This window comes from Buceros rhinoceros, unplaced genomic scaffold (genome assembly GCF_000710305.1).
Source record: "Buceros rhinoceros silvestris isolate BGI_N320 unplaced genomic scaffold, ASM71030v1 scaffold18916, whole genome shotgun sequence".
Classification (NCBI taxonomy): domain Eukaryota; kingdom Metazoa; phylum Chordata; class Aves; order Bucerotiformes; family Bucerotidae; genus Buceros; species Buceros rhinoceros.
In genome coordinates this window covers 2,495-25,487 of record NW_010418518.1, presented here as the reverse complement: position 1 = coordinate 25,487, position 22,993 = coordinate 2,495, and the positions used below count along the sequence as shown (strand labels likewise).

Genomic DNA, 22,993 nt, shown 5'->3' with positions numbered 1-22,993 from the left:
GTCTACCTGCCTGGGTAACGTACTGAAAGTACTGATCGGTCCTTTTCCTTAAATGAATAGTTGCTTTCAGAGATCATAACTCATTTAGAAGATGATAATCTGCCTTGTATTGTTTCAGGAGAGTACTTTTGGCTTGTACTGGACACCTACCAGCTTCTGGCTTTTGGGAATGTGGTAGAAGAAAGCTAAATGACAGAGTGTTGGATGTAGATGAACTTTAAGGTCCCTTTCAACTCAAACCATTCTGCAATTCTGCGAAAAATGAGTCCTGTGTTATCACAGGGAGAATGGCCAAATGGCAGTTAAAAAGAATTGAGCTGCCTAATTCATTTCTTCTGTCTCTCACTGTCACTGCAAAAATAAATAAAGAGGGATGCATATGAACTAAGTCTCTAATTGCCATGGTGTTTTCTGACTTCACTCTTCTTTCAGAGTCTCACCCTCACTGCCTAACCAGCTCTGCCATTTGTGTCACAGCTTGATCTATAGAAGGATGCCAAGTTCCTCTTCATTGTCCTATAACATGTTACAGGCTGGAACAGTACAGAATTTGCTGCTGAAGCAACTAAGGAAACTTGAAGGTGAGTTGGGGACCTCCAGAAGGAGCATCTGAGGGCAGAAACCACTGAGGCATCTACAATCAGCAGTGGAAGAATTGGAGAGGAGGAGCATTGGCTGTACTATGAAGATTTGGGAGAAATTTAAAGGGCAGAGAGAAAAATATTGGTAAGATTTTTAAGACTTTCTTAGTACAAATGTGTGGGGGAGATTCATATGGCTGTGTTTAACACTTTGCTGGTCACTCGGAATGGTTTATTACCTGCTTTAAAGGAAAGCAAACTTGCCTTTCTACAAGAAGGTGGAAGGACGTGTGTGGTTAAAGGGTCAGTATATGTAAGATTGGAAAATAGAGCATGTATGATTTAGGCTGTTTAAAGGCATGTTTCAGAAAAGATAAACACCTACAGTAATTTAATTAAATGACAGGGCTAGGATATTAGAAAGGTAAGAGAAATTTTGAAACATCTGCTCTATCTCCCAGGCCAAGTAGCATGACTGAGACCTTTTGGTATGCAGTCCTGGCTAGAAATACCATAGCAGCAGCTTTTGTAGCAGAAATATACAGTCCTTATCTTACCTGGGATACAGAGTTATTTGAGAATCAGGAGAGGATATATTAGCCCTGTATTTTAGACTCTTGCAAAAGGGCTGTGTAACATACGTGCTAATAGTTCCTGGGACCGTAAGGTAAGATTTTTCTCAATTTATTTATGGCCTTCATAGTCCCTGTGAAATTAACTGATGAAATAGCTGAAAGCAGAAGTTCCAGATGACTCCTTACAGATAGTGTGGTTTTAACTCCGGCTATGTAGTGTTCAGCATTCTTTGTGGAGTTGCTTCTGACAATGTCTGGTTTGTTAGCCCTACTTTTGAATGAGGGTAGAATATATTTTTGTGAGTACCACTGAATCACAGTAGCCTACAGAAAATGGTTTTCATTTCACAAGGTAATGAATAGTTTTACTCTCTCCTTCTTCTTCTACATATTTTAGTACACGAAGCTTCTCAACACATACCCATGTCTTGCATGAGTTTTCTTAATTGCAGAACACCGAATGCAAAAAGTCGTTTAGGACTCTAACAGATGCATTGCTTTATTTAGGCAAAAGCAGTCTTGTTGTCTATCATTTTGCAGCTGATGTGAAAGCTCTGAATGGAGCATTGGCATTATATGCCTGACAATGATTTGATGCAAAACTACACTGTGCCATAAATTAGTGTCAAGAAGAAAAAAACTAATTATAGGGTCCCCTTTATGTACTGGTGTTTTAAATAGCATTCTTTAAAATGCAACAGTGACTCACTCTCTTTTAAATAAAACCCCTCTGAGCTACTTAAATAATGCCATGTAGGTCTAGTGCATATTTCCTTTGATTCTGAGTACTTCGGTGTTTACTTGAATAACTATCCAAACAAGCTTTTGAGCATTGTATTGAATAATACCTTGAAAAAGATTACTTCATGCAACAAGGTTTTTTTCAAAAAAATGTTTGAATATTAAGTACAACAGTGAGACTGTTTTTGCTCATGTTGTAGAGTAAGCGGAATTGAAGCTGAAAGTGGTTTCTGTTCTTCCTTGGAAATGGTATCAGACGTAGGTGAAGTCCTGAGTAGCATTTTAAATTTACACATCACCTTTCAGTGCTCTGTTTTGTTTTCTTTCATGGAACCAAATAGGCATTGATTAGAGAGAATTTCCCATGATCAATAGAATCAATTTGCTCTTGGATTCCCAGACCCTTCAGGCACACACTGACTGAGCACTGCTAAGCTCACTGGCACCATCACAGTTTAACCAGCTAAGGATTCAGACACATGCTTTAGGAGTGTCTACCTTGTTGCAGTTTTATGTGTTGAGAACACTGCTGATGACATTAAAGTTTTTCTCCAAGTTTCCAATGAAATGTTCTAGTTCTTTATATTTAGGCAAATATGTCAATATATCACCTTTGTGCTGCCTTTTCATTCATACACATACATATTGGGCACTCTTAATGCTTTTCAAGCTTTTCAAGACATTTCCAAGACAGCGCTATTGAAAAAGTAGTCATTGTCAATGATGATCTATTACATTCTGCTAATAACTCTCTGCCACAGGTGCTATCTACACATTGAGGTATATAAAGAAATGGAAACAGAGTCTTGAAAAAGAAGAAAGTACATCTTGCCTCTTGGGATACTTAATAACAGGGTACACTCCTTACTTTTCAGAACAAAACAAAGACTTCAGAGCAGCATCTTTCAAAACTGAGCCCAGATGATGACAAACAAATCCTTTCCAAGTCCAAGATCTTCCTGTCATCTATAACCTCATCTTGCTGAGTAAAAAAGTTGCAAATGAATTTGCAGCAAAAGTGAGGGAAAATAATAATGATTTGAAAGAGGAAGAAGACACATTACGAAGAATTCCTCTTTTAGCTGGTCCGGAAGTGATTTTAGGGCTTCTAATCTGAGCACCTTGGATCTTTCAGACACGCAGACAGAGGCTGTAGAAAAGGACTTTTCAGGTAACCATCACTTAAGCTGATAAAGGATTTATCATTTTAAAATAGCACCTGGAAAGGAACTGGAAGACACCATCATTCGCTGAGCATAGGTATAAAATACCTTGTAATAGACTGGCCATTTCTGTACCAATTCAAAGTCACTGAAAGAGAAGCATTAGTAATAACCTGACAGAAAAAAATCATCACTTTGGCTTAATCTGTCCTGCAGATATTATTAATAAAATTCTCTCTCACATCTGAATTATAGTTCACACAGAAATGGAAGTACAAATTGCCCTCGTTGCGTGCCAATATGAGTTGTGAAAAATGGCACGTCTAGAAATACTTGTATTATCAATCCTACAATCCACATGTGTTTCAGTGAGGGGGAAAATCTAGCTAACTGTCACTTCCAGGCTAGACATATATAGCTGAGGAATGACAAACTGTTTCTCTGCTCTTTCCCAGAGACAGATTGCTTTGTTTATGCCAGCAATAAAATAACCCAAATCATCCCCATCGCACCCATATCAAAAGCGAAAGGGATCAAAAGATGAAAATGAACCACTGGGCTGGGTGCACTCCTACGTTCTCTGTCTATGAAGCAGGATAATATTTCTACTCCAGAGTGCTCCTTTCTCTTTAGTGTTCACTTACTGTAATTTTTACACTGAACATACAAGTTGTCTTAATGATCACTGAATTAAAATATTTATTGGGAAGAAACAAAGAAACATCTCCCAGGGAGTGGCTGTTCAATGACAGGAAGGGTAGCAAGAGTGAGGCCTGTGAGTATCTGCATTTGATGGAGTTAGGAGGATGTATACAGACAAAGGTATCAAGGTAAAGAAGATAGGCAAGGACAAAAAGAAAGAAATCAAGAAGAGATAATACAGGAAAGGAAAACTAAGGGAAAAGAAGATAAAAGGTATAACAGAAGAGTCATATGAAACAAATCCTCAGTTGCCTGAGAACGGCTGCTCACGATGCTACTTGTGTTTATTACTCCACCTTGATTATGTAGCACTAGCAGCACACCTGTTGTTTTCTGTGACTAAAAGCAAAATACAGGCACTATGCAATTCCTTTGAGGGAAAGAAATTGTATATGTGTGGATTCAGGACAAGGCAATGAGTTATGTTTCCTGTTCTCCTGTTTTTTTCTCCTAAGAACTTGTTTCCCTCCCTACATTAAGTGTACAGTTGGCACAGCCAGTACTTCCAGTCTTGTAATTGTTTGCCCATTGCTCTATCCCCTGTTTTTGCACAGCTTTTTCACTAAACAAAACTCAAAACTGTTACACATGCAGGAGAGAGGACTCAGTCATCTCCCAGTGCAGAGGCAAAGGGAATTTATGTACTTCCCTTTGTCCTTCCACTATTAGTAACTCTCAGAAGATCGTAGTTGCTTCCCCACACTCCCACACTAGAAAACTTTACCTAAGGGTTTCACCAGATGATCCCCTTCTTTTCCACAGGTTCACCAGGCTGCTTGAGCGACTTGCAGCTGAAGATGACTTTCCGTCTCCTACGTGCATGCGGACCACAGTCGATGTGGTGAATGCGCTGCGTACGTTCCTTTCAGGCTTAGCGAGGATGATATAGACCTTGGGCACAAACATACAGCCGAGGGCCACAGTGGCACTCAGACTCACTGAGAAACACATGGTGATTATCTTGTAGTTGCTTCCAAAATATATGGGCACAAAAGCCAGCCATATGATGCAGGTGGTATACATTGTAAAAGCAATATACTTTGCTTCATTGAAATTAGCTGGGACATTTCTTGTCTTAAAAGCATAAAAGGTGCAACTCAAAATTAATAATCCATTATATCCAAGGGGAGTTACAACACCCAGGTTGGTGGTGTTACAAATCAGGTAGACCTCTCGGATGCTTGGGTAATCATGCATTATATCTGGTGGCTCCATTATAAAGAGGGCAACAATTATGCCTAATTGGATACATATCAAGATAAATGCAATAACCAGTTGGGCGCAGGCACTCATGAACCTTGGCTTCTTTGTACAAATTTTCTTTTTGCTTCCAGCCAGGATTCTTGCAATGCGGTTGGTCTTGGTTACTAGAGCAGAATAACTCATAGCTGGGGAGAGGCCGATGCCGATTCGTTGAAGATAACAATAAATCTGTTGAGGTTTTGCAATGAGACAGAAAGTGCACAAGTAACCCAAGCAGATGCCGGCTAGAATGATGTAGCAAAGTTCTCGGCTGGATGATTTGACCACTGGAGTATCACGATACATTATAAATATAACTGTAACAAACAAGGTGGCCAGAAGACCCAGGCATGCAAAAACAACCGCTGCAATTGGTTCAGGATCACCCCATCTGAGATATTGGACTGGAATGAGGTCACAACCTACAGAAAAAGAAAAATAGAAGGTAAACTAAATATGTAGGAGTGAGATTCTTTAAGATACAGTTACAGGTTTTCCTGATATTTCTCTTCTTTTTGTCTTTTAGGAAGGTGCCGTTATAATGAGTGTAGGCTAAGATTATGTTAATATAATGGGACAATATATTTCAGTGACAGCTTATTTCAGTAATACACTTTATCCGGAATATAACATGATAACTGAACATGGCCAAGCTGATTAAGGTAAGTCACCTCTCACAGTGGAATTTGTTGCTCGCCTCTCTCCTCCATCTCTCCTTTCTTTTTTGCACGGTGAAGCCTGGATAGATGTGGTGGGTTGACCTTGGCTAGATGCCAGGTGCCCACCAAGCCACTCTGTCACCTCACTCCTCAGCAGGACAGAGAGGGAGAAAATAAGAAGGAAAACTCATGTATCAAAATAAAGGCAATTTAATAAAGCAAAACCAAAAGTAGTGCATGGAAACAAGGAAAACGGTCTATTCCTTCTCTACTTCCCATCAGCAGTCAATGTCCAGCTACTTCCTGGGACTCAGGGCTTCAGTATGTATAATAGTTGCTCCAGAAGACAAATGTCTTAACAATGAATGCTCACCCCTGCTCCTCCTTTCTCTAAGCTTTTGTTGCTGAGCAGACGTCATAAGCAATGGAATATCCCTTTGGTCAGTTTTGGACAGATGTCCTGGCTATGTCCCCTCCCAAGATCTTGCCCACCCTCAGCCTGCTGGTAAGGGGGGAGTGTTGGAGAGACAGCCTTGATGTTCTGTGAGCACTGCTCTGCAGTAGCCAAAACACTGGTGTGTTATCAACACCTTTCTAGTGATACAGAGCGCAGCACTATGTGAGCTGCTATGGGGAAAATAATAATAATAATAATAATAACAACTACATAACAGCCAGATCCAATACAACAGGAATAAGGGGGGAGGACCTTGATGCTCTGAAGTGCGACTTCATGACACATGACATGCTGGACAGAGCAGGACAGCTGGAATGAGACGATGGAGTAGGGGAAATGCAACTAAAAGCTTGTGTTTTCCCTATAGCTGTATTATGTTTGACTAACCTTGATTGAAAATCTAAATGACTTCAAAATTTAGGATTGTTGTAATGGGATTGCTGTCTTCTGGTTAGGTCAGACAAAATTATATCAGCCTGACTCAGGGTGGGTCGTGGCAAGGCACTTCATCCCGGTGGGGGTAGAGTGCCAGATGCTCACATCTGTACTTTCAGCAGTGAGGGTAATTAGCACTGTCTGATGGGCATCTGGATTTCAGGAAATCCCAATTAATTAGGAAACTTTGGACCTCAATGACTTGATGAACAGGACAAAATGTAGATATCAGGACTATAATTTCGGAATTTCTACATATAAGATCTATTCTTTGCCTGACCTCCGCATGGAATGTGGACCAACAGCAGTGAGAGAGGACACTTTTAACATTTTGGTATAAAGATCTGGTGCTATGCTACACTATTACGGTCACCAGTTCTTCGCCCTGTTACAATGGGACCTTTAGTTGTTGCTACAGTGGCAGGACACATAGAGGTGACCATTTGCTGGCTTTTTAGCTGCTGCAGTTCCCAGGCTGGCACGTTTACTGAAACTATCAACAAAGGCAGTTTTGCATAGTCAACGGATGCAGCTGAGGACTGTACGTGTGGTTATTCTGCCATGTCTGCAGGGCAGGAGTTGGAATTGGTCATGTCTTAAACCATGAAAGCTGAGTCTTCTGCAGTGCAGCAGCCTAAGTCCTTAGGAACTCAACTCAAATATGCTGATTTAGCTGTGCATTGCAGTAAAAGGCAAGACCATGAATCTTAGAATAATATATTAAAATTTCTCTGTGACCACATGAGGAATGATTCCTTAATTGCACAAATGGTGCAGAATGACTGAACTGATGAATTGTAGCAATCAGGTCCATCCTTATGTTAGCTCTACTGTTTTGATTTAGGTTCTACTGAAAAATGCTGGCTCTGCATGTTGTAAATGTTTTGTTCAGAATATGTCATGTTCAGCAAACTTTCCTTAAGGAAAGGCACAATTACAAGTGGATCCTTCTGGTTTTGAGGGCAAGTCCCCCTTCATCCAGCCCAGAAGTGTCCAAGCATTGTTTGTCAAGTTCAGCATTCCTGGACCAGCTCACTTGAGGCTGAAGCACTCTGTGGCTCACGCAGGAGACTTGGGCTGTAAATGGACTGAAAGCTAAAGTCCACACCTTACCTGAAATAAGCAACTGGGGGATGAAAAGTCCACAAACCCAGCAACAAGGGAGGGGAGAAAATGTCAGCCAGAGATCCTGGTCATAATATTGCCACCTGAACTCTTAACTCATCCTCACCCACCTTCTCCAAGAGGCTGGTGTGAGTGATTTATGGAAATGGTTACATTTCATTTAGAATAAGGAATAAAATGAAAAGAGAAATACAATGCACAGAAAATCAGGGTGAAAATTGGACATTGTCTCTGCTGATGTGCATTTATAATGCTAAAAACAATTGCATTCTTCTACTAGCCTTGGTCTGAATTACAGCCTTACCAATTATGGTCAAAAGTAAGATCCTAGTAATGTTTAAAGAGCAAAATTGAAGTCAGCACAGGCTAAATTGTGTTCTTTCTTGGGCTCATACTGTCAGACTATTGCTGAAATTACCAATGGCTGTAACTTTGCTGCAAGCTACAGTACAAGAAAGCAGTTGGATGGCAACAAGCAGTTACCATTTGAAAATGTTTCAGGCAAGAGATGAATGATTTTTTTGCTTGGGGCTGGGCGGGCAGCATTCAGTCTTATGAGATACCCAAGCCTCAGACCCCTGTGGCTTCTGCCACAGCCTTAATCAACACCCTGCAGGAAGAGCCCACCAACCCCATGCTGGGATCTGCCGAGATCCACTGTTGAGCATCACCCCTGCTCTTGGCTCTGTGGGTGGTTTGCATGAGCCACAGCAGTGGACTATCCCAGATGGTGCCCAGAACCCAGACAGCAACGGCTCCCAGTTGTCTGTTCTCTGCGGTTCTCACTGATTGCATGAACGGTGCTCTCTGGATGAGGGAGGCAGTTATCCTTGCTTCTCAGTGGGCAATCCAGATCAGTACAAGACAAATGGTTTACAGCATCAGTGCTGACAGAGATTTTTGAGATGGCTGTTGTGTCACTTAGACTTGAGGTGCCCTTTTTTCAGACTTTTCCATTTAAGGGTTTTTTGAATAATCCAGGTTTACTGTACCTTATTTGATGAAAGCATGTTGTAACTATAGTAAAAATACATATTTCTGATATTTAACCTTATCCTTGAATGGTAAAGAAAACATTTCAAGAGTTGTAAAATATTTCAGCTCCTATTTTCCTGGGAATTCAATTAAGAAAATCAAATAGCCAGTGATTTGGAGTACATGGAGAATGAGAAAAAAGTCAATACAGCCTGAGATAATCCACGTGTCACTGAAATTAATATAATCTACTTTCCTTGAAGTCCTCGAGGTTACTAGACTAAACTTTGTTTCTGTTATTGTTGTATGCTGTCCCTGAATCACAGAAAGAGAGAATATTGCCACCTCAAAAAAAAAAATCTACTTTCCTTGAAGTCCTCGAGGTTACTAGACTAAACTTTGTTTCTGTTATTGTTGTATGCTGTCCCTGAATCACAGAAAGAGAGAATATCCCCCCCCAAAAAAAAAAAAAAAAAAAGATATTTCCCACCTCAAAAATGTCCTCAAGCAAACACTAGTGATAACTGGACCGAGATGTTCCTACATACACTGAAAAAGCTCTGAGATGCTGGACAAAATTTATCTGGTCTTTTCAAGGCACGCTGTTTGAATACAGAAGGCCTCATCCTCACAGTCACTTGGGGTTTGGAACCAAAAAGCCATTCTCATCAAGCTACTGAAAAATTCATTTCACTTAGATTTGGCCTCCAGTGTTAAGAAAATCCCTTCATTTGTGTCTAAATATGCCTGGCATCTATTTCTCTTCTCTCCATTGTGAATATAATGCAAAGTAGGTGTTTGAGGAATAGTGGAGGGGTTGGCATATACTCCTGGACTTAAACCCATGAGTTTCTTCTGCTCTGAGCATGTTGCTCAGTCACACTGGCAGTACTGATGTGTGAAGTGGTGCTGTAGTGAACGGATGTTGCTAACACAAGTCATGGGGAAGAAGGGGAACTACGGTAGATTGGAAAGCAAGTCTTGCTACTAAAGGAGGAAGAAAATTATTTGGAGTGCATGGGATGATACAGATAAATCTGGAGGAAAAAAAAAAAAAAAAGAAGAGAAGAGAATGACTTTGGTCTTGTCCAAGGAGGAGACTGGTCTTTGGGAATGCTGCATGCATAGGCAATGAAACTGATGTTTCTGAGGAAATAAAATATGGGTGACTAAATACTCCCTTTCTCTCCTCAGCTTCACTTCTAGATGGGAACATTTTCCAGTAACTGATTTAACCAAGAGAAGCTCTTTCTCCCACTTGTCTTTCTCCCTACCTTTGGACTTGTGATACTTTTCTGTGCTTCAGAACTCCAATACCTTTTTCTGTTCTGAGAATAACTTCATTTTCCTTCATGTATTTCATCCCTTCTGTCTTCTCCCCTCCTGATCTGAATTCCACAGCTGGCTGAAAAAAACCATTAATTTCCCTTCCTTTCTCTGAACAACATCCTGCCATTACTCATTTTACTTATTGAAGTTTGTGGCACGAAACTGCTGGTGATCATTGAGCATAAGAAAGATGGAGCAATGTTTTGTTGTGTGAGCCAAGAAAGGATTAAAAAAATGATCTTATCCAAGTTCAGATCTCTGGCAAACAGTGAGGTGCAGCTCCATGTTGATATTCTTCTCAGGCGAGTAGTTGATATACAGGAATCTCATCTGAAGGTGATCATGCAAGGAAGGCTTATTCCAAGGAGCTTTTTATATGTGTAGCCTTGTGGAACTGACATTACCTAAGATACGGCTTTATCGAGCAGCAAAGAGACATAGACTGCTGCAGTATCAGATGTAGAGACATTTCCAGGAGATTGGTGTATGCTTTATAAGACCGAATTGAAATTTCTTTGCTAGAATACGAAGTACATCTCTCCTTACTTTTAATTCACATTTCTTACTAAATCTTACATTATAAACTAGACTCAGAAGCAGCTTTTTACAAGCTGCAAAAGTTGGGAGTATAAATATGATCATTAAAATTATGTATGGATGAAGATGGGAATAAACTGTTTAAAATCTGGCTCTGATAAAAGGCTAAATAGACAAGATCCAGCCATCACGTGAACAGTAAATCAGGCAGAGACTACACAACCACGAAGGTATGGTGATGGGTGGCCTGTTACGAGGAATGCATATTTTATCAGTTGTGCTTATGAAGGCCAAGAGGGGGTTTATTTTCTAAATAGTGCCCTCTGAATTTGTGCCTGGCTGAGGAACAAGAGATAGATCTCCTAAGGAACATTGCTTGGCACTGATGTCAAGGGGTTGTTTTATGTGCATAGTGACTTTGGTCCCTATAAAGGCATAAAATGTATGTCTACAGCTGGTGAAAGGTCTGGAGAGCAAGTCCTATGACGAGCGGCTGAGGGAACTGGGGTTCTTTAGGCTGGAGAAAAGGAGGCTGAGAGATGTCCTCATCACTCTCTACAATTGCCTGAAAGGTGGTTGAAGCAAGGTTGTGGTTGGTCTCTTCTTCCGCGTAGTAAGTGTAGGATGAGAGGAAACGGCCTCAAGTTGTGTCAGGAGAAATTTAGTTTGGATATCAGGAAAAGCTTCTTTACACAGAGAGTCATTAAGCATTGGAGCAGGCTGCCCAGGGAGGTGGAGTCCCCATCCCTGGAAGTGTTTAAAAGATGTGTGGATGTGGTGCTAATGGACACGGTTTAGGGACCCTGGTAGCGCAGGGTGTATGGTTGGACTCGATGATCTCAACCAAATGATTCTGTGATTCTGTGACTTTATTGCTGTTTCAGTTTTCTCGGTTAAAAGTTTTTTTTCTCAGGGAAAGTTTCATGTCTGACATTTTTCTGAAAAACATCCCATCACTTTCATGGCTCAGTGATATTTTTGCAGTAGTTAGGTAATCTAGCTCATATATTACAGCAATACAACATTCCTTACCAGGGAGAGTTTAACTTCATGTATAAAATCTGTCTATAGGCCAAGATTTGCCTGACACTCTTCCATTCATATAAAATTATCCAGCAATTTTTTTCCCCCTTTTTCTTCCCTCTCTTTCACCTCAAAAATTTCTCCCCTCATCCACAGAAATTACAGACAAACCAAGTCTGTGAGCTCTTCTGGGAAACAACTGTCTCTTCTCCTCTCTGTCTATACAGATCCTGGCACAATGAGAATCTGATCCCCAAACAGCATTTTGAAGTGGTGTGTGCTCTGAGTGTTGGAACACTTTAATTCTGTTTATTAGTCATAAAGAAGAGAGTCTGTGGGATACCAGCGTTGGAGTAATCTATCTTTAAAGCAGCCAAACTGGTGTTCTGAAAGAGCATAGAGATCTATGCCATGGCAAGGAGAAGATGAACTCTGTATTCTAGCAGACTCTCCAGTGAACAAAGGACTAATGCTCTGTTCGGAGCACCCATGTATTTAGCAGCAGAAACTACAGAAATTAGCTCATAACTTTTTCAGATTAAAAAAGAAAGCATTGCACAACTCTTCTGTACCTGCTTGGAAAGAAAATAAAAATCTGAAATTTGACCTCCCTTAATAATTACTCTGACAAGGACTTAATTTCCCTGCTTATTGGGGGAAGGGCAAGATTTGCACCATCAACTAGATGGTTAGGACACAGTCGAGTACAAAAAGAGGAATACTTTTTTTTTTATTTCTAGATCGAGTAACTCATATCTTCAGAAAGGAGCTGAATTATACCAATGGTTCCTGGATCAACTTGAGCAGAGAAGACAAATACCTGCCGCAGTTCAAATTTCAGCTTTATCGCTGGGTTTGTTCTGATTGAAACAGTCCTCATACTCACTTGCATCTAGCATTTGTTTCTTCAGCTCAGGAGATGAACATTTTCATTGACAACATAAGCACAGCCACAACTCAGTTACCTGTGAGCTCATCGTTGGGCCAGGAGCCGAGCTGGCAGGCTTTGCATGTGTATTCATCAGATACATATTCATTCTCTTTACAAGGCGTGCAGGTCCAACAGCAGCTCACTTCTCCTTTACGGATCACCTGAGAGAAAAATTGACATTTGGTTTAGCAGCATAAATGTACATTCATGCTGCCCCAGTTGCCGATTTAAATTTTTAATACCCTTTTTTTTTTATAGAGGGGTATTAAAAATTTTATTTTAAAGGGAGTTTCTTCTCATTTTATGTCTCCTTACACAAAATATGACAGTTTTCAGTTCTCCCATCATGTATGTACTAGAAGAAAGAAACCATCACCATCACAGTACAGAATGACAATAAGATGTTTTTTCCCCTCTTCAAATTATCAAAATTCAAAATTTTGTAGATGGCAATGTGCCTACAGAAGCCAGTGATGACACTCAAGGCATGTAATTCTCTCCATTGTGGACTAACACAGGGAATCATGTCATGAACCTTATCTCCACAAGGGTTCATTACCTAAAGATTTTTGGGTGTTTATTTTTCATCCAGTTGTGAGTGATTTGTTAAAACTGGTTAGTTTTGTTGTTTTTTTTTTTTTTCCTGGCATCAAACTGAATATGCCTTTTCCAGAATTATTTAATTACTGCATTTATAATTAACATTTACAAGTAAAAATGTTATCCTTATCCATTTTAACCTCTGACCTTATTTCTCATTTTGTAATCTACTGCCAAATATTATTGAACACATGCTTGAGATGCAGATTTTTCAAGATCCTTATTTATCATCCCTAGGCACTGAAAACATCTGTGCTTCTTGTCAATATGTCTTCTTTTTGAAATAAAGTATTCCTAGCTTCTCTGCATTTTTCAAACAATTTCTAAATAAACCAAACATCTTTATTGCAATTTTAATAAAAGTAAAAGTGTAATCAAAAAGAACTGCATTGCTCTTTCCAAAGCTTCAATGAAAGAACAGAATTTTCATCAGCAATATGAAATAGAACCTGAACTTTTTATCAAAATAATTGAGTTACACTTTTTATTAAACTTTTTGCCAAACCAACATCTTCTATAAAACACCTAGAATTAGATAAATCTGTCAGAAAACCAGTGTACTGATCATTACTGTGGGTTAATCCAGAGAAGGACTACCCAAACAAAATAATTATTCTTCACTACTCAGAATCAGGTCAGACTTTTTTGTATTAAATTACTTAGTCAGCTATATCTTCATCCTTTTATTTTTCATTGCTTGAACAGTTGGGTTTTGTAACACTTAATTGTAAAACAATCCTATCTATCCTTTTTATCAAAAATAATTCTCTTCACGGGAAAAATTATTTTCCTTCCCCTTGTCATCTGGGTAATCTTTTAAATATGTATTTATTTAAATAATCATATGACAACACTATTTCAAATATATAGAGTGGGGTGGCAGTTGCATTTGATCAAGTCCTTCAGATGGATATACCAAATGTTTCTGAAGGTGGGATATCATTGCACTGAATGTTTCAAATTCCTGCATAACTCAGTCTCGCAGAGTTCTGCAGGTAAACCACCATGAAGCTTGTCAAGCTGAGGGGTCTCCCCATCATCTGTGAAGACCATGAAGAAAAAAGACTGTGAAGTAAACTTTGAGATTTATAATCAATAAATCTAACAAAGAACACAAAAGACACTGGTCTTCAAACATGTCTAAGCATTTAATGAATTGGCTTCATAGTGGAGAATCCTCTTGGGAAATTCCTTGAGAGCATGGGCAGAGGGTGAAAGGAGACTGTTAATGAAGATCACAAGATACTTCTCATCATCTGTGTTGTGGTAACAGGTCATAAAGGAACTGATAGCCACACGGTTCTGAAGTTATTATCTGTTTGTCCATCTCTGTGCTCTCACATATGTGACTTTGAGGCTGGAGCAGGCTAACCACACCCCGTTTAGTTACTGTGGGAGTAATTCATCCCACCTTCTTTTACGGGTCTGTAGAAGGTATATTCTCATCTGAATCAACTGTCCTGGATGGGTGCCTTTTACCATCAGTGATGAGAAAGAAGTGTTTCCACACCAAGATTCATCTTAACTGTTTCCATGAGGATGAGATGACTCCTGATCTGGAATAATACATCATTTCCATTGACAATAAAGAAAGTTCAGAAATCTAACATAACTGTATACGCCTGCACTGAAGACTGATTTGGTCTGATGAAACTCGCTCACTGATTCTGCCAAAGACCAGTTAGAGAATAAAACATGACGACTGTGTCCTAATATTCTGGAAAACTCAAACTGAAGAGATTCACTTTGTGTTAGAGAGTATAGTCAGCCTTCCATCAACCCTGCCCTGCAGCTGCTTCCCAGTTTTGCAGGCATGCCACGTAACACAGGAGAAAAGTGATGCACCTTCCAGTGAGACGTCAGTAACTACAGCTGCTTTTTTTTCAGTCTGAGCCACTCAGTTGTCCATGCCCATCCCCTCCACAGGCTTTCATATAAATGACTGCACGGTAGGCTAAGGACTTGCAGTATTTTAACTATTTTGCAATGTGATGGGATGCTGAAGGATAACAGAGTACAATTAATACATGACAGGTTCATCTACCCTCCTTAAATACTGCAGCATGGAAAGGAAGGAAGGGGGGAAAAGATAAAAAAAAACTGGGAAACAAAGAAGCAGTAAACCAGTTACAATTAAAAAAAAAAGTTACCTAGGTTTCCTGAAGTTCTAAGCAGTGGTAGTTATCGATGTTTTCTGACAATACCACAGACTTATGGTCTGAGTAATAATGTTCCAGTCTAGGTGTCTAGCACTGGAATAGAAGCAATTATTATTTATAATTTACCTGCAATTATACTGACAAGTCCCAGTCAGGAATTTGCAGTCCACTGAATCAGATGTTGTAAAAATATGTGGCAACCCCCCCCTAAACAGTATCAAAGTCAGCAGTTTACAAATAGAGGAGTACAAGAAAATGGCAACTTATGAAAATAATGAGATGACTGATACGGGTAACAACTAGATACATAAGTCTGTACATTTTAATTAAGGTGTAGGATACAGTCTCCATGTAAGAGTCAAGAAAAGCTTGCTTTCAAATTTAAGACTATGTATTCTACACAACTGAAGTAAATGGAGAAAATATTTACCTTGATCTGGCCTTTTTCGCAGGGTTCACTGCACACAGATCTGATGATAATATTTTTATCTGACCATATTTCATCATCATCCATTTTTAGCTCACCATTGTCCCAGCTGCCAACATTGATATAATCAAAGTAGTCCTTCCCCATTTTCTTAAAATTCATGATTTCATATCTTTGGAAACACAAAGGGAAGACAAAGCTGAGTTGAGGAAAATTTCAAATTAAAGGAACAGTATGCATTCTAAATCAAGTTTGTTGAAATAAAGAAGGCAAAATTTCAAGTGTTATGCTTGCCCGTGAGTCTCTCCCAGTAATTTTTGTTTGATGCTGTAATCTTTCTTTGCCTTTATATTTTAACTTGTTTTCTTCTACCACCATGAAAGTTCTGTGAACGTTTCAGGGTAAGTGACTGAGCTTCTGAGAATTACTGCATTTTTTTAAGGAAAACAACGAAATGAGCCAGACAGTATGCATCCTGTGTAACTTCCAGCACTGAAGCCAATGGCATAGGGAACCCTAGATATCCTAGGTTGCCTCCATAACAGATGCGGAGAGATCTAAACCTATAATATCAATTCCCAATGCTAAATGCTCCTCACTGTCTTTAAGTAATTATACGGCTGCTGAGAGAGGAAGCCTGGAGACAGCTAAGCTCCTAAAATGAGGTAGAAGCAACCTAGGCCTGTGGGATCAAAAGAAACATCCTATGCTGTAACACTGCAAGATGCAATTTTGTGTGGCACCCAAAGAGGAATCAGGCATCATTTTTCATGCACAGACTCCAGGACTCCAGGTCTTGCTGGAGGCTTCAGGCTCTTAACAAGAGGTACCTTGTAGACGAGGCATTTGAAGAATGAAGTTGAGACTCACCTTTCTTTTTTTTCTTCCCTTTTCTTCTACAGCACTGCAGCAGCAAGTGCTATTCTCCCTATTGATAAATCCCACTTAATTTTAATATAATTCCTCAGTGATCAGAATACATTTTACTCCTCGTATGGTATAGTATGGAAGAGAGAGTATTCCTGCCTCAGTCCTAGGCTACTTTTGGTTCAAATTACCTCATTATCTGTGAATCTATCTAGAAGTGTTAAGAGCAGAGCTAGAGCTGGTCAGAGTTTTCAGGTTCATGCTTCTCTTCCTCCTACTTTCTTTTTATATTCCACAGAGTCTTACAGGAAGTCTGTGGAGCAGTGTAGGACTCACTAGCCTCCTACTGGCACGCTGAACATCAGGCCGCCTTTCTGCTTTACAGGCCAGTTCTTTTAGGATTCACTTGAAGGCATGCCAAGTTCTTTTTCTGAGGTTCACAGGTATAGCAACACTGTTCAAGGATTAAACAGACACAAAAATTTTGACCTAGAAGCCACTGTGTAGTCTTTATTCAGCATTATCAGGACGTTGTAACACTCCTCTGAGTATCGCTTTGTTAAAGCTGTCGGTTCAGAATTTCATAGGCAGATGAACAAAAGTAATGCCAATGCTTAACAGGCCACAGGGCCTAAAACAATTATCCCTCCAGTGGTAGTTCCATGCATACATAGAGGAATACTGGAAAGAAACCTAACAAATTAAATAATGTATCATCTCAATATGTTTCCTCACTTCTCTGTGAAGAACAGCATGGGTGGACAGACAGTAATAGGCAGACCCAGTACGTTCACTGCTATAGCTGGAGGTTCACGCATCACTGGTTCCTTGGAGCTTCCTTGAGATATCACAGGGACAGTTTGTCACTTTAGGATAGAAGAGACCAGATGGCACACTTCCAGCAGTGCCCTAATCACAGGACAAAATGCTTGTTTCAAAACAGAAGTGCCATAAAGTTGCTGAGACTCAATATTCTATTGGTAGCACAGACAAAAAAATCAGCATCTTGTTTTTCTTGTCTTTTCTAGCCTTCTCATTTTTTGCCTTGGAGTTTTGATAGTATTTACAGATAGTTGTCATCATCCTGAGAAATCATGGCTATTCCTTCCATTCTCATTTGGTTTTCTCCATTTCTTTTGCCTCACCTAAAACAAGCCCTCCACTAGACTGTCTGTCTGCCTAAAGCTCAACATACACAGGAAGGACTTTGGAATAGGGCCAGGATTCAAAGCATCTTGTGGGATTAATCATCTGTTGTATAATATCAAAACCCTTTTGCTATAGATCAGAATCCTGAGCTATCTAGGTCAGAAAGGCTTTTTATGTTCTGCTGCATGGCACCACCACCACAGTACAGCTGCGAGGCTTTAAATTTCCATTTTACATAGTGAAGATGCAGCTATTAGAGCAAGCAAACAGGGGAGATGAGTTGTTCCACTATGACTGCACCATCCCCCAGATGTTTCAAATAGTGTTTCACAGTGCTCAAAAGACTATAAACTACTCAAAACCTGTGTGTCAGAGATGGAATATCCTATAAATCCTTTTTAATAATGAAAAACTAAATTTTGACTCAATGTTGGCTAATTTAAGCACGTAGGATTTAATGATGTGATTATTGTACGAGAAGAAGGAACAAATAACTATGTTTCGAAAGTAAACAGACTCTAGGACCATTTTGTCACCACACACAGTCCATTATTTGAGTAGACAGAGCACTACTGCATCTCACACAAATCCGGTGAGGCTAGACTTTCTTACCTTGAGGCGCACAATCAATATGGTGCCCCATGCTCTTCAGTGAAATGTCCTACTGTGACTGAGTAAATGACTGCACATAATATAATTCCTTCATCAACTTTCTTAGAATTGACTTTAAAAAGACCCACCACATGCAGTTAAATGCCTTGCAACAAATGAAATTAAATCATTATTGTCAAGCATGCCAACATGAGGGAAAGGTAAAGCTAAAGGTCTCTGTAGCATTTAGATATTGTCATTGGTCTTGTCATGCCATATATAATTTATTTGTGACAGTCTTGAGTCTATCTGCAAGAAATGAGTGAAAAGGTAGGAATAAGGTAGGATTCAGACCACTGCGTCTGAGCACCATTAAAACCAAATGGGAATCTTTTAAATGAAGGCTGGGACAAATCTTTTTGAAAGAATTTGGTCAGAAAAATCCAGACTGAGCACTTTTCTTCAGAATACAGCTATTTGTAAAAATAGAAATGTTTAGTGGAAGACAGCCTTGCAAAACAATGATGAAAATAAATTTCCATCCGAATTTTTCCTGGGTTTCTGCCAGTTTGTGTCTGAGTTCTCCTAGCAGCTCGCAGTGCACTTCCTCAGAGTCTGAGTCTGAAGAGTTTGAAAATTTCTGTCTTCAGAGGCACAAACAGATTGCTTTGTAGATGACTTCCCTGCACTCTTTAGGGGTGAATGCTGACTTTACAAGTTTTCACGTAGAATGAAAAAAAAAAATCAGTTCTGAAATTGAAGGAATTTTTGGAAATGTCAAAATATTCAGACTATGGATTTACCCATCTCTACTGGGAAGTTAATGCTTTCCTTTCAGTTCTCATTAGTGGGAAAAGACAAAATTTAAATGAGTGTACAGGACAAACTATTTTCCCTCTAGTCATCTGTTTTTATGGTGCCATCACAAAAATGTTTAAATATTTCCAATAACATAGACAGAAAAGGCTGCCTCAATCAAACTGGAGCAAAAGCAGTGAATGAGGCAGGAATCTACCCACTGAAGTAAAGGGAAAAAATATACTTTGAGTGCTGTCACATTTGCTGTTCTTCTGAGAGCTCTGTGAGCAGAAATACAGAAAAAAAGCTCATTATTCTTTTTAACTGTGCATTTATATGGATCCTGCCTATATGTCATAAGAAAAGAAAACTTGTATTTCATAGATGTATATATATACACATATGTAAGTTATCAACAAAGAAGCTTTGTTTAAATTCAATTTGGCTTACGGCAGAATGGTATGAATTAATAGCTTAGTCTCTTATGCAAGAGAAAGACTTTATCTGGAAGACATGGAAGCAGATTTTTAATAATGCTGATGGAAAAAGGATTTCCAGACAAATCAATACAATATTTCTGATATTGCTTTACCTTGCCTATCAGTCAATCAAACACATACATTTAAACACCCAAAGAGAGAGAGACCAATGCTATGGTATCTGCCATGGTCTGTGAACATGGTCTGATGATTTGTAGTGAGAAGTAATACCTTTAAATGCTGCAGATGAAAATGCAAATTCATGTAGAAAGATTGTATGCCTGAAAGTTCATGTCTTTAACTTTAAACATAAAAAAAAAAAGTTATTTGGGAAAAAATAAGTACAGAAACTCAGGAAATGTGAAAACAAAAGCATGAGATCTTAGCTCTGATGTCAAGTGTATGTGCATCTACTATGTGCAGTTAGCATGACTGGTATTAAACCGTTTGACAAATGTCAACATACCTTCCTGGCGAGTCGCCATTCTCATCAAACAAGATCATGTCCCCAGAGACCCCAGTAAAGTTAGTCTTCATGAGGGATTCCAGGAGCTTGCGACCATCTATGGGCTTCATGGCGTCACAGAGGCCCACGTAGCCCGGGCACAGCGACATCTGCATGTTGTGGAGGCCGTATGCCATTGAATATATTGCATTGATTACAAAGCCCATCTTGGAGTCCTGAACGTGCTGTGTCTTCAGAGTCATCTGGCCTGCCAGGGAACATCGCAAAGCTGGTGGTTAGTGCATGGGGCTGAAATACAGTCAGACATCCGTTGGTGGGTTGGTTATTAACGGGAGGAAAAGTCTTTTTAAGTGTCTTAGACAGATACTCTTACAAGTACACACACTGACCATGTTAAAAAAATAAGAAATGTTTGAAGGAAGAGGTTTCTCTTAAATATTTTGCTATCCAGCTGATGCCTTTCTCTGTGCAGCTCCTCACCTCACGTGTTTTTTTTATCAACACGTGTCTTTTAAAGCATGCATCATGAAGATTATCATATAATGTTTCGGGGAATCCAAGAACTTCTCTCCACCTGCAGAAAGATCTTCAAATCCTCACAAATCTTTTGTTGAGGTGTAAATGCTAATATGGGGTTTATTCGTAGTGAGCTTGTAGACAACGCTTTTGTTTCAGAGTCATGGGAATCTGTCTGCAAACAGACTGACCTAGGCACAACTCCTTTACTGCACCAAATGTTCTTGCACTCATAACTCCCTACTTCTACATCGCTCACTGCTCCCTGTTATGAAGCGAGAATAATGATGCAATGCAGATGAATGCATTGAAGCATCTGTGAAGGTTTGATGATGCCAATGACTCTGTTTAGCCAGAATCAGTTAACCTTACTTTGTTTGGCTTTTAAAACATAATGTCTGGATTTCTATTTTCTATTTAAGCTTCTGTGAAATGCGTAATAAAAATTCATTGAGCAGCAGCCTGAAGGCTTTTTTTTTTTAATAACATAGTGTTATTAATGACACAGATTCACTCTGTTGGCAGCACCAGTCCAGCTAAGCAAGAGTAGGCTGAAGGTTTTTCTGCCACATATGTCATCAGCAAAGCTGCCAGCTGCACTCCAGCCACCAGATCTTTAATACTGGGGAAGTGAGAAGCAGCAGAGACAAAGAAACTATGCCAATGGTGCTGGGAATTTGTCAGACACCTGTAACAATTTGGCTCTGGAGAGAGGACAAATAAAGGGCTCTATTAGAACACTTGTTCCCTTTTAATCAGTCAAGCAGCAATCCCTAGGAGCTAGGGAGTCCTGTGTCTGGGCAGCAGGAGCAAAGGGAATGCTAATGACCCTCTCTGTCTGCTCTGTCAGAGTCTGCCTCCCATAGAGGCGTTGGCAAGCGGCAGGGATGGAGCTTACACCTGCCTGTCTGAGCTGCAGGGGCGGCACAATGTGAAAAGTGATTTGTGATGTGAAAAGACTGTTTTACAGACAATATTTTTCTTGAAAGAAATGAAGACTAATGTATGACTCTGAGGATGGTGTCCATCTAGTTTAAGAATATTCATCCACAAGACAAGTATCCAGTCTGATGACTAGGCACCTTCTGTGGAGATGAGGAAGAATCTCCAGCTGGTGATTAATTCCATCATAAAACAGGTGCATCTACAAGCTGAGCTTTTCAGTTCTGGACAAGAACATCACCACACATCACTGAAACATTTGGGAGTATTGAAAACATCAGGAAGGGTAGTGAAAATACATATTTTGAACTGAAATCATTGCGTAGAGGTCAGTAAGTGAGTGAGGGGACTGAGAGATCTCTTATCCCTTCTGTTTTGCACAGGAGCTGGCACTCTCAGTTCCAGTCAGCCTCAGGAATAGTGATTAACATTTTGGGTAGTTAAGTGAAATGAGCTTGAAATATCTGTAAATGGAAAAGACCCTGGAAACAACACACAGTGTTGCTCATTTGTTCTGTTCTATCAAGGTGTTGCTTTTTCCTAATTAAAAATAATAGGCATAAAAGCTGCAACAGTGCAGTGTGTATAAAACACATATTAATTGAAATTAAGTGGAAAATTGAACAAGTGTATTACATTGCAATACACAAAACATGGTTTAACCAATTATTCATCCTCAAAATTAACAGCTCACAAACCGTGCAGTTAATTATAGTAGCCATTAGAATGAATCAGTTTTGCACCAGCAGTAGTTTTTATTATGAAATTATATTTCAACTGCTTTATTGCATACGATTACTTTAAAATGTAACAACTTAATTCTTTCAGGAACAGTCTCCACTGGGCATTGTGCTTCAATTTTACAGAATTATTAATACAACTTTCTTTAAACATTGAACATCATTCAGTTCACCTGATGATTTGTAATGAGGCTGCTTAGCTCTTCACAGAAGCTGCTGGCAATTGTCAATGGAGTTGTGAGGGAATTAGCTGTTGTGAGAATTTTAATATACTTCCTGCAGCTGGAGAAATCATTTCCCTGGGATGTTAACTGCCTCACCTTTCTATATAGGGGCAAATCCAACCTGCCAAGTCTGACCAACGGCTTACAGTAGTTCAAGAGTCTGTATTTAAGGGGAACATCTCAAAAACTGAAACAAAAGAAAATATTTTCTCTTTAAAATGCCCTAATATGGTCTTTTAAAAAGTCATTATTAAAAAAAAATAGTTAAGTCTGAAGGTGATTTTTCAACCTGTTTCACAAAGTACATAGGCACATCAGACTGGAAGCGTGTAAGAAACCCCATTTACCTCAGCAATCCTGTAAGTGGTTTTAAGGGAAAGCTGAATACACACCTAAAATCTAGTCTCTCAGCCAGGAAAAAAAAAAGCAAAAATATCTTAAATCTGTCTGCAACAAGTATCATTTAGGCAGCCTTAAATACATTGTTCACTTAAGTGTTAGTGCCTATTGTTCTCGCTGGAACTAGAAGACGTACTCTTACATTCATCCACAATTGCTGT

General features: G+C 39.4%; 1 protein-coding gene across 1 annotated transcript in view; it reads right to left on the bottom strand.

Moving 5' to 3' along the window:
- Positions 1-20,253, bottom strand: part of GRM5 (glutamate receptor, metabotropic 5) — a 38,746-nt gene extending 18,493 nt beyond the window's left edge. The window contains exons 1-4 of the mRNA XM_010138589.1: positions 20,012-20,253; positions 15,665-15,833; positions 12,510-12,636; positions 4,487-5,426 (exon numbers count right to left, since the gene is read on the bottom strand). Of these exons, the coding sequence (XP_010136891.1) occupies positions 4,487-5,426; positions 12,510-12,636; positions 15,665-15,833; positions 20,012-20,253 (1,478 nt within the window). The remainder of the gene's footprint in view (positions 1-4,486; positions 5,427-12,509; positions 12,637-15,664; positions 15,834-20,011) is intronic.
- Between the last annotated feature and the right edge of the window lie 2,740 nt (positions 20,254-22,993).